We start from the raw sequence: 17,344 nt of genomic DNA on the forward strand, positions 1-17,344 counted from the left end.
CCCACCTCCTCCACTCACTCCTCCTCTTCTTCCCCCCCTTTTCTTCTTCTCCTCCTCCCTCTCTCCTCTCCTTTTCTCTCCTCTATTTTGCTTTCCTCTCCTCTCTTCTGATACCCCCGGAGCGATGAGGGAAGCGTACTGTGGAATACAAAAGGAGCTGCTTCTGCCTCTTGATAGTCTCACACACACACACACACACACACACATGCACGCACGTGCATGCACATACACACACACACACACACACATGCTTGCATGCACGCCTGCACACACACGTGGTCCCTCATTAATCTGTCATTCAGAGGTTGTCCACCTGTCATGTAGCATGTTGTATGAGACAACTCCTCTCTCTCTCTCTCTCTCTCTCCCTCTCTCTCTCTCTCTGTACATTGGGGTTGGAGTCAATTCAGAATTTAGTCCAAATCAGTAAAGTGAAAAAAAACCCACTAAATTGAATTTTTCTTTCCCCAAATGTGTTCAAATTCACAGTTAAAATTGCAAATGACACAAATCAATTCTAAGCCGACCCGATTCTGTCCTGTCCTGATAATAATTCATGAAAAAATAAGTAAAATGATACAGTGCAGGTTTGTAATAGTGAAGTTCTTTTTCTGTTGAGTCCCACTGAAATGGGCCAGTTTGATAAATGAAAGTTGTCTGGGATATTGTGTGTGTGTGTGTGTGTGTGTGCGTGTGTGTGTGTGTGTGTGTGTGTGTGCGTGAGTGAGAAAGAGAGAGAGAGTGATAAAGGGAAGAAGACAAGAATTAGTGAGGAAAGAAGTGAGCAAGCAGACAAAGAAAGAGAAAGCGACTGAGGCAGAAAGAGAGAGTGCAGCTTGTATCTTGATGCTTTGCAATATTCTTTACTTTCATAAAATTGAAATTGAGAGAGGGAGAGAGAGGCAGAGAGAGAGAGAGAGACAGAGAGAGAGAGGTGTTTAAACTAGACTTACACTGATATATGGGGCCAATATTGGCTTTTTATTAAATAAGCCGTAAAGAGCTGCTAACCTTCCTAAAGGAATTTCATTAGTCTGGGTTTCAGTGGAGAGTTTTAGTGTCCCATGATGGTCTAAATGCTGTTTCAGAAGCTTCTACTTATAATTTTTTGGCATGAAAATAGAAAAAATTGAAGATATTATATATCAGCATAAAATATCAGCTATCAGCAGCTTCAATCCAAAAATATTGATATCGTTATCAGCCTTCGAAAACTCATATCAGTCAAATCCTAGTTTCAACCATAACTTAACCATACTAATTCTTACTCAGTTAGTATTGGCTCCATGTCAAGCATGTAGTTTGTTTATTCTACTAGAGGACATGCAAATAAACACTTTAGAGTATTTATTTTGCACATACGTATTTAGCATGTGTGTGCGTGTGTGTGTGAATCTAAGTCCCACTACTCAAAACTAAGGCATGTGTTAATGGACCGCTGTCTGGATCTACACAAGTTAGGACAAGTTAGTCATTCCAAACTAACTAAAATTGCAAAACATACATGCTATAGGCTGAAGGCAGAGCCTGACACATGCCTGAGAGTTTGAAGTGTTTGAAGTGTGAGTGTGAGCAACAGTTTTTTGTGAGCTCAAACCCAAAGAAAGCCCAAAATTGTTCATGATTATCTGATTTTTAACAGGTAAAAACTTTTTTTTTTCTGATATTTTCTGATTTCGAACCTGTCAAACTCAGTCATAAATGTCAAGCTGTAGCTGAAGGTAAGTATAAAACCATTACAAAGGTGCTGATGTTCCTCCTGATCAGATGTTGCATATGAATTATAGCTGCAGTCATGAGATTTTGCTGCATCACGGCTCAACCTGGCCTCAACACACACCACAGAAACCAGTCTAACCCTGACATGACGATCTGAGCCACAGTCTAGCTCTGCAAGCGTAAGACAAGCTGCTTTTTCCGGAGCAGACGGAGCAGATGAATCCAGAGGAAAATCTGCGACGCCTTAATGACTCCACCTAAGTAAATCCGCTTCGGTCATGAGGGAGAGCTGCAGATAATGAAGGAGAGTAGGCGGGATGAAGGAGGATTTTAAGCCTTGCGGTGACTGAGACAAGTGGGGAGAAACTCAAAAATCTTCTTCACTCGGCCGCATAGAGAACATTAAGAGAAATACCTGCACTCTCTTTTTCTCATGGTGCTAAGGCCAAAAATGTTACAGCAATTGCTTGTTTTTTTTTAATTAATACTGACATCTGATTGGTCTACTGGTCTATTTTGGATATCACTGAATATATTTATCGTTGACTATGTGTGCAATCCTGGAACCCATTGCAGCTTTGTCATTTCTTCTCCAAGACCTGCTGAATGTTTTCATCACTTTTGACTCGTTTTCTCAACTGTTGGCAAACAGGATGCAAGGTTTGCATACACTTCCTGTTTGAGAGAGCGAGTGCATGCAAGCAGAGTGAGAGGAGGAAGCAGACACGCAAACAATCAGAACAGAACTGAGCCAGGAGAAAAGAAGAAGAGCAAGACTTTCCTCTCCTCTCCTGTCCTCTCCTCTCTTCTACTCTCCTCTCTGCTCCTCTCCTCTCTTGTCTTCTCCTCTCTTCTCCTCTCCTCTCCTCTCTTCTCCTCTCCTCTTCTCTCTTCTCTTCTCCTCTCTTGTCCTCTCCTCTCCTCCCCTTTCCCCCTATAAAATCAGCCCAGATCATTTTCTGAAGTGTTCCACTTAACAAGCCTGTGGGGAATTCACCAAATAGCATCTCAGGCCCAAAACATCTTTGTTCTCTCATAAGTCAATGAGCAGAGATGAATTTAGGCTTCAGAGAAACTGAGGCCTTCCACCATTACCAACCACTGTTATCACATGATCAATCAGTCAGTTGGTATTGCAATCAATAGGCAATAGTATCTACAGTACATATACTAGAGTCAGACTGTGCTGAGTTGCTTTCCCCCATAAAAATCCCCTTAAACTAGTAGAAATCTTGAGACCTCATTGTGAGAATCCATCATTTTAAAATGGTTAACGACACCAAAAATTGCTACAATAGCGCTGCCTTGCCCTACCAATCACCCCTGTCAGTGTCAGCAGTGGGTCTTTCTGCTGTCTGTCCTAAAGCAAGCAGTGCCATAAACCCATTATGTTCATATTGCTTTATGGGAATATAAATCAGTAGCAGCAATGGTCCCCAGTGGGGTGAGCGGGATCTATAAAACGTGTGCTTGAACACCGAGCCGCGGACGGTGTCATAAAGTGTGTCTGCATGTAAGGAGCCCCTCAGGGTTCAGCCCGGCCCCTTCCACATTTTTCTGGAAAACGGGGAAAACCTGATAAAAGCTTGCTGTGGTGAGGTGTTATCTTCATACCACAAGGGCTAGAGAGACAGGTTTGTGACCGGAGGGTTGGGGGAAAGGAATAAAAACTGCTCTCCCCTCCCAAGCTACCATGAACTCCAGTGAAATCCAGTGGAAAACAGAGAGATACCTGAAAAAGATTGTTGCAGCGTGGGTGTAGGTCAATTCAGTAATGTTATAGGTAAGAGTAAGTAGTTTGATGAGCTAGATATGTTTCCAAATGTATGTTAAAGTGACTCTAATGTGACTCTTTGTCTCGTTTTGGTCCTAGTTTCTACTCCAAAACACTACGAGTTGTAATTAACCTGAATTGCTGGTTTTTGCCTTTGTTAGCTTGCTAACTAGCCAGCAGGCTAATTTGGTAAAGCAACTGATGTTAATGTTAACATGCAACAGCTAGCCACTACTAAGGCTAGCTTGTATACGTTAGCTAGTGTGCAAATCAGATGTGTTAACAAGACAGTGATGGTTAGCTAGTTACGCTAATGTGGAAAAAAGCTGACATTATCTGACATAAACACAAAATCGATCAGGTACCAGTGGGGAAACGATCAGCTCCCCGTCAAAGACAGGACAGAAAGTCACCAAGCCTAATTGCCTATTCATTTCTGGTCAAGCTGTATGTTTCGAAACACAATCAGCCATTCACAACCATTGTTGTCCAAGAGAGGAGGACCTCCAATATGGCCGCCAGAGTGTTACATCATTGCTCAAGTAAAGCTGCTCCGTGCTTAATGGTCAATGGTCTGGGCAAGAAGTGCAGATTTTGCATGATGACACTTCCTGGGACTGGAGAAAGCAAGTGGTTATCTCTCTTACCGTTTAAAGAAAATCATCATTAGAACTAATTTAAAATAGTCTCCTATCATCATTCCCTATCATCTGGTTAAGGTGGACAGATGCCGCCGACAACCGAGGCAAAACAATTATCATACAGTAACAGCACTCAAATTGAATTTGCAAACTGATATCACATGGATTTGCAAGTGTAATCTGCATTGATTTGGCAAATTATTCCATTAAGCTGGGGGTATATAAACTGTGGTAATTGCTTTCTCTCCCTCTGTCTGTCGCTCTCTCTCTCTCTCTCTCTCTCTCTCTGACACACACACATACACACACATACTGTAAGTAAGCTATACACTTGGGGTGAGTGTATAAGCAGCGTCTAAACGGTTTTCCGACAGCATATTGGGTGGGGAACATTTATCTCTGCTTTGTGTGGAAAGAATAACCTGGCTCATTTGGAGCCCATTCATCCATAACCGCCTGGGTTTACTCAGACTGAGAATGACTTGAATAATCCTGACATTATTTTTGCTCGGGGAACGAATAATAATTTGATGTGGTAAAGGTAGTTGTCGGGCTGTAATGAATGGATAAATACAAAGGTATTTGTCAGGCAATGATTGAATAAGTACAAAGGTAATCGGGGGTGCTAATCAAGTTTGTCAGGGGATGAATGAATAAATAATAGGCCGATTTTCTTTTGTTTTTGTCAGGGAATGAGTGAATATTATGTGAATGTACAGTATGTCTCCATTCATCAAAGTCAGCCCCCCCAGATTGTATATCATGGACGTTTACAAGAGCATCCACACATACTGTATCTACTATACACACACATGAACGAATACACACAGATAGTCACACAGATACCCACACACACATTACTGCTCTTCTCTTATGCATAGATGTACTGTACATACTCACACAGGCAGATGCACAGGATACACACACATATACACATGAATGCATATAGACATTGGAACATACACACGCTTACACACAGACACACACATTCCCATGCACAAGCCTATTCAATCAGAGAATATTGTCAATCAGGTGGACTCACATATGCATAGGTGTTTATTTGCACTCGCTCACTTACCCACATCCATGTCATGCATACACACACACACACACACACTGAAAGAGGAGGTGTACGGCAGAGGAAGTGGTGTGATGAGGCATGTTGCAACACAGAATCAGCGGTTTCAGACCTGTTCGCAGCTCACACTCATTTCCTACACAAGTCAAGCCACATTATGCACATTTACACATTTAAACTTTTCCAACACAATCTCTACATAGCATAATAACAATGATGATGGCAGCAATAGTAATAAGAAGAAGAAGAAGACCGAGAACATGACGAACAAGAAGGACAAGAAGAAGAATAGTCATGCTCGGAGTAAATATTGCTAAAGAGAAACATTCTGTGTATTTCTTGATTTTTAAAAAAGCCAATACACCGGCGTGTTTTTTTAACCTGTGAGTCTGTCCCAGACCTTTTTCTGCTGGCTTCGCTCTTGGCAAGAGCACTGCTATGCTTTCATTAGCTGAACTTGCATAGCAAACTACTCCCAGGCAGATTTGAAGGAATAATAGTTTTCGTCAATCAATGCTGAGGTAAAAGTTACAGTTAAGGTTGAGGGCACCAACTCATCATCATCATCATCCAAGTGATCTTCTTCAGCCTCATCTTTAATTCTACAAAACCAACTAAGATTATAATGCCAATCGCTTTTTGTTAGTATAATTTCTCAATTTAACCAAATTTGAAACTTGTTTTACCTTTCCGGACGAACGTGAGGAACTTTCAAAAGTTGTGCAGGCAGCAGAAGTCTTGCAGCTCCTCTGTCGCACCGACACAGAGCACAAGGGACTTTTATTCCCTGAGTGTCAGCTGGAAGGCAGCAGTGGGCCCGCCCCACTCTTCCCTTTAGGGCAGGGGTGTCAAACCAGAGATTATGAGAGTATGCAGGTGTTCATTCCAACCAAAGACTACAGCAGGTTGTCTGAAAACCTGCGTACATGGTTTGACACCCCTGTCTGAGGGTGTGATCTCTACAGTTCATTTTTTTTGGTCCAAACCAGAGTGCAAAAGCTTACTTTGTTGCATTTTTGTATTTGGTTCATTTAGGTTCACATTGCCCAATTACAAGCCAACCAGGAAGTATGAACATCACATAGATCACATAGACTTGCAACTAGCTTGTTGGTTAGAGGTTAGTGAGGTTAGAAATTTTGGACTGGACTTTTGGTGTTGTTTCATGTACAGATTATGTTCTCACATCTAGCGAACCTTAATGCAATTTGCTTAGAAGAGAACCAACACCTGTATTTTATGTGGTGGACACCTGAGGTTGAATGGCATTGTTCTAACCTGCCCAAACGAACTGAACTAAAGGAATAAATGCGACAGAGTTGGAATAAACCGCTCCAAACACGCCTGGAGTGAACCTGCCCATAGCCAACCACAAGCAATCCTCGCCTCGGCAGCGATCGAGCCTTTTTCTCCCCACTGGGTAAAAGAGTTGCAAATCTTGTCGTTTGTTTTATGGTACTGAATAAAAATTGTGTTGGGAACATTATGTCAACCTGACAGCTGCCTGACATCTTCGCAGCTACTGATCAGCTACCTGACTTCTTTGACAAGTAGGTTGCCTGGCTGCCTTGAAGTTACCTAATATTATTTGGCTGCCTAGGAGACTTGCCTGAAAGCTTGTGTCCATTACCTAGGTTTTTTTTTGGCTGTCCAGAAGCTGTCTACAAATAACTTGCTGCCTAAAAGGCTCAACAGCATTGCTGCCTGTCAGGCTGCCTCCTGCACTGCCTTTCAGCCTGGCAGGTAGAGCTCATTGATTAGCATTTTTTAGGCTGTCTCAAAGCTATCTATTAATACTTGGCTGCCTGGAGGGCTCCAAGTCATTTTGCTGCCTAGCAGACCGTTCTCTTGTATGGATTTGCTGCCTGCGCAGTCTTTAGGCTGTTTTGAAGCTAGCTAATAGTACTGGGCTGCATAAAAGGCTTGATACAAGCAGTGTATTTCAGCCTGGCAAGCCTGTAGTTCTCTGCAGCATTGTCATATTTGGATACTAGCAGTTGTTAGGTAAATTAGAATATCAGAAATTGTGTAAATTAACACTTTTTTCAAAAATGTAGCTGCCCAGCAAGCTAGTTAGCCATTAGCCACTACCAACGGCTACCAACTAACAAGGACACATAGGTCTAGGTCTACTTCACGTTTTTGGACAAGAGTCAATTTTACCTAAATTCAAGTCAATATGATGTTCCCCACACAGTTCATTCAATAACATAACACAAATGACAAGACTTGCAACTCTCACACCAAGTGGGGTGAATAAGAACCAGTCATTATGGCTTAGGGTCGGCTAAATGATGGTGTACCTGGCAGTGGAGGCGGATGCTGGTTTTCTTATCTCATTGTCATTGTCCATGTTACTGTTTTGTCCCGGGCACCTATTGCACGCTCAGCTGTCCTGGTGGTGATTTCTCTTTGACTTGGCCCTCCCAAAGTTTCTTGCATTTTTTAGTAGTTTTTCTTAGGAGGTTTTTCTTAGGAGGTTTTTCTTAGGAGTTTTCCCTTGTCTTCACTGAGGGTCTAAGGTTGTGCCGGGTAGGTTAGGCTAGGCTGGTTAGGCGGGCCTCTCCAACATGCTATTTTGTGTCTTGTGCTTTGTTTCCTTGTGTTTTATTTTGTTGCATACTGTATTACATAATTTTCTTCTGTGATTGATTGTTGATTAGTTAGATCTAGGTAGGCTCGTTCTCTGTAAAGTCCTTTAAGACATGCTTGTGATCCTGTTCCACAGTTCTCTGAAAAAGGTAAAACTGCTCAGCCAGAAAGAGCCAAGGAAAAGCTTGGTGTGGTGAGGTGTTATCTTCATACCACAAGGGTTTAGACAGTCAGGTTTGTGACCAGAGGGTTGGGGTAAAGGAATGAACAAAATGCTCTCCCCTCCCACGACTGAGCTATCAAGAACTCCAGCCGCAACAGAGGCAACTCTCGCACCAAGTGGAGTGAAGAAGACTCGATCGCAGGATGAGGGGCGGCACAATTTTTGGCAACCTGCCAGTCAACACTCGGGGAATAAAAGTCACATGTGCTGAGAGCGCAGGAAGTGCTGAGGGCCGGTGAATTATCTCTTGACTATCTGTGACTTCCCAAGTGAGTTTATTCTTCTTACATCCGTTTCTTTACTGAAGAAACTGTTGCTGACAGCCGCATTGTTTGAGTCAAAGCAGCCAGAGAATGATTATCAGTTTTGCCTAGTAAACTATGTTAAGAATCAGTGCATTTAAATATTTAACAGTGGATAGTTTGCAGTGAAGCAATTTGGCATCTTTGTAGTTCCAATTAGCAAGTGTGTATTTATGTTGCCTCTTTCTGCCACCTAGCGGAGACTGAGAGAGAGTGGGCAGGGTGTGTGTGTGTTTGTGTGTGTGTGTGTGTGTGTGTGTGTGTGTGTTATGATTGATTGTGCGTATATATATATATTTCTTTTTTCATTATAGAATATATTGGCTTCATGCAGTAAAAGTAATCTGATTCATTCACGGTTGCAAGCCTTTGCAATATTGAGCTACATGTTTGAGTTGCTCCAAAAAAATGTAACAATCGTACAATTGCAAATTCCTGTGGAAACTACAGTATCTATTCCAGTGTTTATCAGTTAAAGGTAAGCCAGGTAGGTATTTCTCCATATTGTCCTCAAATGAATTGGTGGATTCAATAATCTATATTATTATCATTATAACCTATAAATTATTTACCATAGCCCCTGTGGGCTGCTTGCTCTTGGAAGATTATATTTTGTTATTTCTGCCCACTGCTTTTGCTGCATAACTTCCAGTCTACTATCTATTGGGAAGTTGATTTTTTTTTTTTTTTTTGCAAGGAATTGCATCTAAAATCTGTGTGTGTGTGTGTGTGTGTGTGTGTGTGTGTGTGTGTGTGAAGACACAAGTTTCTAATTACAGGTAATATGGTTAACCTGCACATCTATCACTATATAATGGGAATTCTTTTGAGCCAATAGGAGCTTTATATGATTATGACGAACACACTGTTTGTTTAATGTTCAGTGTGTATTTGTTGTATTCTACATATCATTCTTTGCTGGTTTTTTTGTTTTTCTGTTTTTTCCCTTGTCTCTCTGTGTGTATGTAATGTATTGAATGGTCAAATATTGCTGTCACTTTCATTCATTATTGTCTTCCATTCATTTCTGTTGTATGTCACTTCTAATTTTTTCAGTTGAGAAATGTCAGTAAATAAACCAGGGCTTGGTTGTGTGTGTGTGTGTGTGTGTGTGTGTGTGTGTGTGTGCATGTTTCTATGCATGCCTATATTTGCTCTGCATTGCCCGCATTTGTGTATACAGGAATTAGCTTGTGTGTGCATATATACAGTATATATACCGACATTCATGCATGCTTGCATCTATCCCTGCGTGTTTATGTTCATGCTGTACATACATGCTACTTTTGCTATGCGTTGCCTGCCGTTTGTTTGTGTGTGAGTGAATTAGCTGTGCAGTAAGTGAATCCCAGCACCTGCTCCCCTGAGGCCGCGCTGTGCGGTTCAGCATCGTATGCTGTTTTATCTCTGATTAACAACCTGTAATCTAACTCTAATCTCCACTCGGCTCATTCATCACAATCAGCACTATTTGCTTTTATGTTGCTGTTAGCGTCATGTTTCACTGCAAACTGTGTGGGGTAAACACACAATATGGAGTAGAGGAGTATGCTATGCTGTCTGAATGCATGTTATGATAGAATGCTGAATGTACTGTATAAGTAACTTTTCTTTATGATCTTTGAGTTTTTGGAAATAAGCCCTTTTTTATCCTGTTATCAACTGTCACATTCTCTGTCCAGCAGACGTCAATCTGTCTTTGGATGAGATTGAGGTGAGAGGATTTTCTCTGGCAAAGCTCCTTAGGCCCGGCTCAAGCGTATGGTTAATGGAATTGGGAGAAGTAGCTTGTTTGAGCGAGTTGATAGCGAAGCTCATCTGAGAAGACTCAATCACACAGCCATGTACGTGTTTACCAGAGGTTCCCCTATATTCACTCAGCAGTGATGGGTCAACACAGTGAGAAAATTGCAACCCTGGCTAAAGAAAATGGGATATCATCAATAAAAAATGCACTTTGGAATTTATGAAGGCTGAATTCTCTTCAAAAACGTTCTTCAGTAAGCTGAAGGTCATTCAATATCTCTAAAATATAGAGGATCCACTTTCCTACACAAAGATTACTTACCATTTAGCTTTAGAGCTGCTACAAGTTCTCATTTTCTCAGTTTTGAGATAATGCTAGTCGCCTACTATCACTCAACATAGTGTATGCTAAAGTGTTAGCATGGAGCTACTATCACTCAACATAGTGTATGCTAAAGTGTTAGCATGGAGCTACTATCACTCAACATAGTGTATGCTAAAGAGATAGCATGGAGCTACTATCACTCAACATAGTGTATGCTAAAGAGATAGCATGGAGCTACTATCACTCAACATAGTGTATGCTAAAGTGTTAGCATGGAGCACTGGTGTGAATGATCTACTGGGGACACATGGATCATTTTGGTGTCTATACTCTCATCACTTAACAGCCAAGTTGACCAACAGGCCAATCTCCGAAAAACCTGGTGTATTCCTTTAAGTTACTGACTGTGCGTTAGAAAGTATTATTTTTTTGTGTTATCATCTTGCAAGAGTAGGTATTACTTTTTCAAAAGCTGGATATCTGATTCTTCTTTATTCATTTAAAAAAAAAAAACTAGCCACGGGTATGATGCTTGTTTTGTCTGTTGTTTTACTGTAAGGGATTCTATGTAATCGTAGTTAATGAATAATGAATAATGAATAATAGGCCAACAAATAACAGGATTTAATGAATTGGCAGCGTTAAGCATTAGTTGGGAATCAACTTAATTTAATGGAAAACTAAATAATAAACTTTATTTGTATAGCAGTTTTCGGGAAAAAAAACAAAAGGGGGGGGGGGGTTACATAGTGCTGAACAAGAAACATTAAAAACAAAGTATGACTGTAAAATTAACTATTTAAGTAAAGAAAATCAGAGTGTGACATAAAAGAGGCAGCGAAAAACACATTATTTCTCAGTGTGGGTCCAAAGGTCAAGTTCTTATTCTCTATCCAGTGACTCCATTTGTCTCCTTCTGTCTCACCACAGGAAAACAGTGACCTGATTTTATCAAGGCTTTATTAGGAGAGCTGAACTGATTTCAGATCTGAAGAATAATCTATACAGTATATAATACAGAATACAATTTGTTATACACAAGGATGATGTGAAGAACCAATCTAAAATGTAATAAATTTGTTTTGGGAAAGAAAAAAAAAACACCTCATTCAATATTTCGGTCACCTCATCCAATAGAGGATCCAGTTGGTAAACTTCTCATTTTGCCAAACACGCATTTTGCTTAGTATCCTTTCAAAAGTACTAAATTTTGTTTTTAATCTGTGGATATTTAATTTAACAAAACTATACATATTAACATTAATTAATATCATAGGGTTCCCAGCACGTAGTGCTGGGAAGCCTATTGTTTTTGTTCGTATTATTATTTTTCTTCTTCTTCTTCCCTAAAAGTATCTGGAGCTCAGAAACCATAAGCCCCACAGCAGCCAAACTCTCCAGATAGGTTGGAAATCTGAACCACTACTCAGGAAAAAAAAATTACACCAATCGACCTGATGGTGGCGCTATGACAAGCCATTATAGGTTTTGGTCCATAACTTCTGAACCGTATGTCGTAGAATCCAAATTATTTTTCCCTGGATTCCATGGGTCATTACGCATCTATCCATATAGCTCCCGCCCATTTCCGCCAATTTTCTCAAAAACCTATTTTTGCGAACTCCTCCTAGACCGTTGAGGCAATTGTCTCCAAATTTGGTGTGCTTCATCTCTGGACACCCATGACTAAAAGTTATTAAAATATTTTTGATATTCCTTACCGTTCTGATATAATTGGCTTCCAAAGTTTAGTCAAAGGTTGTGGGCAGGGTCTATTTTACAAAAATTGCCGTAACTCATGAGTGCATTGTGCTAACTTCACCAAATTTGGTACACTTGTGCAGGTGTTGACTCTGAGGTAGAAGTCCGAATTTGCTGTCATTTCGGCCATAGGGGGCGCTACAGCAACATTTTAAAACTGAAATGCCCATAACTCAGTAACTATACATCATAGAAGCAAAATTCCATTGGCGCCATATGAGATTTTCCGCCATTTTGAATTTTCTCAAAAACCTATTTTTGCGAACTCCTCCTAGACCGTTGAGGCAATCATCTCCAAATTTGGTATGCATGATCTCTGGACTCCCATGATTAAAAGTTATCAAAAGATTTATTGTACTCCATATCGTTTGGCCGCTATAGGCCAATCAATTGTAGGGCGTAGCACATATGTGACAAAATGAGCCATAACTCATGAACGCCTTGTGCTATCTTAACCAAATTTGGTGCAGGTACCAACTCTGAGGAAATGTGCAACATTTGGTGTCTACATCACACATTTACCCTAGAGGTCATCAGGTGCTTGAACCCCGTCATTGGCGCATGTGGCTATATTATCATATTGTATTTTATACAGTATAATACAATGTAATATGTTTCAGTCCTGAAATGAAATATCCACCATTTGAAAAACAAGACGCAACACTTCCAAAATGATTGATAGCATAAAATTAAAACAAATGGATCTTTCCAATAACAATAAGTAACTTAATTCTTTGGTTAATATGTGTTTGTTTATATTGTAAAAATGCTGTAATGAAGTTTGTTTGTTTTTTGGATATATGAACAAATAAATGGATATATAGTGGTTTGGAAATGATTGTTTCATATATACATTGTCAATGCTGATGTGTATCTTATCTATTATTACGACCAATGAATATGCAGCGGGCCCCCGAACTGACAGGAACCGCTTTTCCTCTATTGGTTTCAGTGTCACTGGATCTAAATGTTGGGCAACACAACATGGTAGGTGTCAGACACCTGTCTGTCCGTATGTTGTGTGTGTGTGAATGAGAAGGACATCTGTGTGTGCAGGTGGGGGTTATGTGTGAGTGTGTGTGTGTGGGGGGGTTGGGGAGCTGTAGATGTGTAATGTCAATGAAGATCACCCCTCTTCTAATTAATTGATCTCAGTCAGATTGTCAATCTGTCAGTCTGTGGTCTTTGGCCCAGACCCCACCTGCCATCTGCCACCAGGAATCTGTGTGTGTGTGTGTGTGTGTGTATGCTTATGTCATTCTGTCTCTGTAGGTTGTTACTGTACTTACGTGTGTCTGTTTTTTAATTAGGGTTGGACTGATAAAGGTTTTTGAAGGCCGATACCGATATTTCTAGACTGAAGTCGTCAATTATCCGATACTTGTGAGTGCCAAAATTGGGGCGGAAGTGTGTGTGTGTGTGTGGGCGGGGGGGGGGTATGTGTTATGTGCCCCTCCACCACATGTCCCGTATTTCAGGCTGATAATTTATGAATGAAAAGACAGAATGTTGTGACTCTTAGGGCGCAAGCCAATTCGCTGCTGTGTCATCCCAATCTACTGTTGCCAGGGTGACGACAGCCGCAGGGGGTGGACAGTGTGTGTGTGTGTGTGTGTGTGTGTGTGTGGGGCGGGGGGGGGGGGGGTTGTAGTCAGGAGGGTATTTAAACCTTTTTAAGCGTGCAGATCTCAGCTGCTTGAACAACACCACCACAACCGAAGAAGAGAGAGAAGAGAGGGAAGGCTGAAAGAGAGACGAAAGAGGAAAACTGGAGAGGAAGAGGAAGAAGAGGAGAGAGAGAGAGAGAGAGAGGCATCTTTAAGAAAAAAGAGAGGAAAGCAATCCTTCGGAAAGACGGCGTAAGACATCGAGGCACCTCCAAGAAGCCGCTGAAAAAACCTACAAGGACCCGAAGAAGATTGTTTCAAGAGAAGCGGGACGGTCCCAAACAGAGCCAGCAGAGACGACCCAGCAGTCGGTATGAGCAGCTCCGGCTCGGACGTCAGCGTCAGCGAGGTCACCGTCCCCACCAAGGTGACGGGCGGCCCCACCACCCCCCGACGAGGACCCCTCAAGTTCAAACAGAGGACGGCCCCAAAGTTCAAGAGCAAACCCCCCAAGAAGGGAGTCAAAGGGTAAAGGGGCTTGTGCTTCTCCAATAGAAAAGAGTTCTTGTTTGTTAGTTCTGTCTGTGGAAACAAATGTTTTTCTTCTTTCAGATTTGGGGATGACATCCCTGGAATGGATGGGCTCGGTACTGGTGAGCGCATTATCCCTCTTCTCCTAATCCTCATCCCTCTCTCCAACTCAGTTCTCCATCTTTCAGAAGTGAAATCTCGCTGTCTCTCCATGAGATCTGGGATGAATCGTATAGTTACTTATTTGCAGCTACTGTTTGACCCAAATTGCCAAGTTGACCCATCCTACCTGCTTTATAGAGTATAAAGTTGTGTCTTCTTGTACTGTGAGTCAGCATATATTGTTCTATGTAACTTTACATTTTGGGCATTTTGCTGACCTGAGATCCAGGGTTCCCACACTCACTTGGACATCAAATTCAAGGACTTTTTAATGACTTTCAATATCTTGTTTGGTGTACTTTGATTACCCAAAATGTTTAATGTTTAAAAAAAGTTTAAGACTTGACATTGGTCAACATTAGACATCATAGTGGCCTCGTTTCTTACTGGTCTTCTCAAGTCAAGAAATGCTGGTGAAATCCTTCATTTTCAAACTGCTGCTGCATCAACGCAAATCTCCATCACAGGGTTTTTCCTCAGGATGTGAAGTGTTGAGAGATCCAGAGCTGAGGCATATTGATGAATTTTGGCTCTATATTTTAATAAAAAATCAAGCACTTTCAAAGCCTTCCATTCATTTTCAAAAACCTTTATGGACTTTTTTTATATTTCCCAAATCCACAAACTTTCAGGCATTTTCAAGGCCCACAGAAACCCTGTAGATCCCCAACATTAGGAGCAACCATGAGTAAAGAATGCAATGCTCCCTTTGTGTCCCTATATTGTCATTTAGCACACTGTTAACTGTACAGTAACTGTCAAGCTGTAGTGTAGTGTGTGAGTCAAGACCAGGGCCAAAGGGGGTCAAGACTGAGACCAAGACCAAGATCAGAGCAAAATAATGGAAGGTGGAAAAAAAAAAATTGGAACATTTTTAGATAGGCGGGAAAAAGTTGAGTCAACATCCAAATAATGGCCGAGACCAAGACAAGTCAGGGTCAAATTAGGCACCAGACCGAGACCAGACTCAAGTACTACAGCCCTGGTAACTGTGCGATGAAAGAGGATTAGGGCCACATGTGAAAATTTTATTTGAGTTCTGACTTGAAACTCAGAATCGCAGAATTCTGACTTTAATCCTCTTCCGTACTGTTCTGATTATGCAAATGCTGTCTTTCTCTGTTTGTTCTCCCCCTGCAGACTACACAGTCGTGTGTCCCTGGGAGGCTTTCAGCCACCTGGAGCTTCATGAACTGGCCCAGTACGGAATCATTTAATAGGAGCAGTTTTCCTCCAGCTTTCCACCCCGAAGCAGAAACACAGACCGGATCCAGCCTCAGTCCTAGATCACATATTAGTCGACTCGGCATGAAATCATCTGAATAATGAGACTGTGGCCTTGGAGCAGACCATGCGAGCCAGAGTCCTGTCCTCCACCCAGCCGAGGACCGGGGGAGTCGGCCGAAGCTGCCGCCTGATAGCCTGAGCCTCTTCAGCCTATGTAGTAAATGTAGTCATTCATACAGAAGAGTATTAGGGCCATTGTAGGTGAATTTTCTTCTTTTACCGCAGCCAGGGGGAGGGGGGTCATATTCTGACAAAAAACTCAGAAATTCTGAGATTAAAGTTGGAAATTTGCAAGAAAACTACTTATACTCAGAAATTTGTGAGAAAAAACTCAGAAATTTTAAAAAATAATAATAATTTGACTTTAATTCTCGCATTTTTTTCTCCTATTTCTGTGTTTTTTTCTCACAAATTTCTGACTCTAAACTCAGAAATTTCTGAGTTTTTTCTTGCAAATTTCTGAGGGTTTTTTTCTTGCAAATTTCAGACTTAAATCTAAGTATTTCTAAGTTTTTTCTCAGACTATGACCCCCCTCCCCCTTGCTGTGGTAAAAAAAAAAAGAAAGAAAAAAGAACCTACAATGGCACTAATACTCTTCCGTACTTTCAGGCATTTGGGCATTTGCAGCAGTACAACAATAGTGGGTGAAGAAAACTCTTCTTACGTGTTTTTTGTTTGTTTTGTGAGACATAACTAGGACTAGGGAACATTTAACAACAGTTAGTGTGTGTAAGCCTTTTCCTGCTGCCATTGATTTGACATCAATGGCAGCAGGAAAAGGCTTACAGTAAACTACTGTTCATAGATGACAGTAAACTTGACGTTTACTGTCATCTATGAACAGTAATTTACTGCTCATATAGGAATTTAAGTGACTAAAATATATGTGTAAGCCTATTTTGTTCACTTATGAGTTTTCATTGATATTTTGATGCGTATTCTAGTCTATCGAGAGGATATATGTGTAGGCCTTTGCCATATGAGTTATGAATATTTCCACATTTTCATTGCATATGTAAATTTACTGTAATCTTAATCTTTTTTATGGATTTTATTTATTTTGTCATTTATTTATGCTGAATGTAATGTAATTGTACTGCTAATCTTTCAGTCTCTCCCCTGGCTTTTGAGGGGATTTTGAACATATACAGCTTGAAGTTCTGATGCTGCTAAAACTGTTTTGCCTTATAAAGGGATTTCTGCTCAACCTGAACTACATACATATGTGTCTTAATAGTCCTTCAGGTAAACTATAAATCTATAGTGTAGCCTATTCTGTTTTGAACTTGGGTAAGAAAATGAGAGAAAATAAAACAAAAATCAGTCTGTTGCAAATATCACATAGGAATAGATAACTTTAAACTTTATTAGTTGACAAAAGGTTCATCAAGTGGTTATAAAATACAGCATAGTCTATATTTTAACATCTAGAACCGTACAAACAAAACAAAGAGCGCTAAGGAGACAAGATTGTGATTTACGGCAAAGTGTAAAAACAAAACTGAAGTGCACAGAGAAAAAAAAAATAAACACTGATGCTAATTCAAGAATGGTTTGATAAAAAAAAAGACAAACATGAGTGATTATAAATTTTA

The 17,344-nt window shown here is 40.7% G+C and overlaps 2 protein-coding genes across 2 annotated transcripts in view; one reads left to right on the forward strand and one right to left on the reverse strand.

The window, feature by feature from the left end:
* arhgdig (Rho GDP dissociation inhibitor (GDI) gamma) overlaps positions 1-5,997 on the reverse strand; it is a 47,425-nt gene extending 41,428 nt beyond the window's left edge. The window contains exon 1 of the mRNA XM_078284501.1: positions 5,899-5,997. The gene's annotated coding sequence lies outside the window, so the exon portion shown is untranslated. The remainder of the gene's footprint in view (positions 1-5,898) is intronic.
* An 8,144-nt stretch (positions 5,998-14,141) lies between these two features.
* Positions 14,142-15,678, forward strand: LOC139921873 (retinal rod rhodopsin-sensitive cGMP 3',5'-cyclic phosphodiesterase subunit gamma). The gene is made up of 3 exons (XM_071912257.1): positions 14,142-14,296; positions 14,381-14,421; positions 15,602-15,678. The coding sequence occupies exons 1-3, from the start codon at positions 14,142-14,144 to the stop codon at positions 15,676-15,678; spliced, it is 273 nt and encodes a 90-aa protein (XP_071768358.1).
* Positions 15,679-17,344: the final 1,666 nt, after the last annotated feature.

Source organism: Centroberyx gerrardi, chromosome 7 (genome assembly GCF_048128805.1).
Source record: "Centroberyx gerrardi isolate f3 chromosome 7, fCenGer3.hap1.cur.20231027, whole genome shotgun sequence".
In the NCBI taxonomy this organism is placed as follows: Eukaryota; Metazoa; Chordata; class Actinopteri; order Beryciformes; family Berycidae; genus Centroberyx; species Centroberyx gerrardi.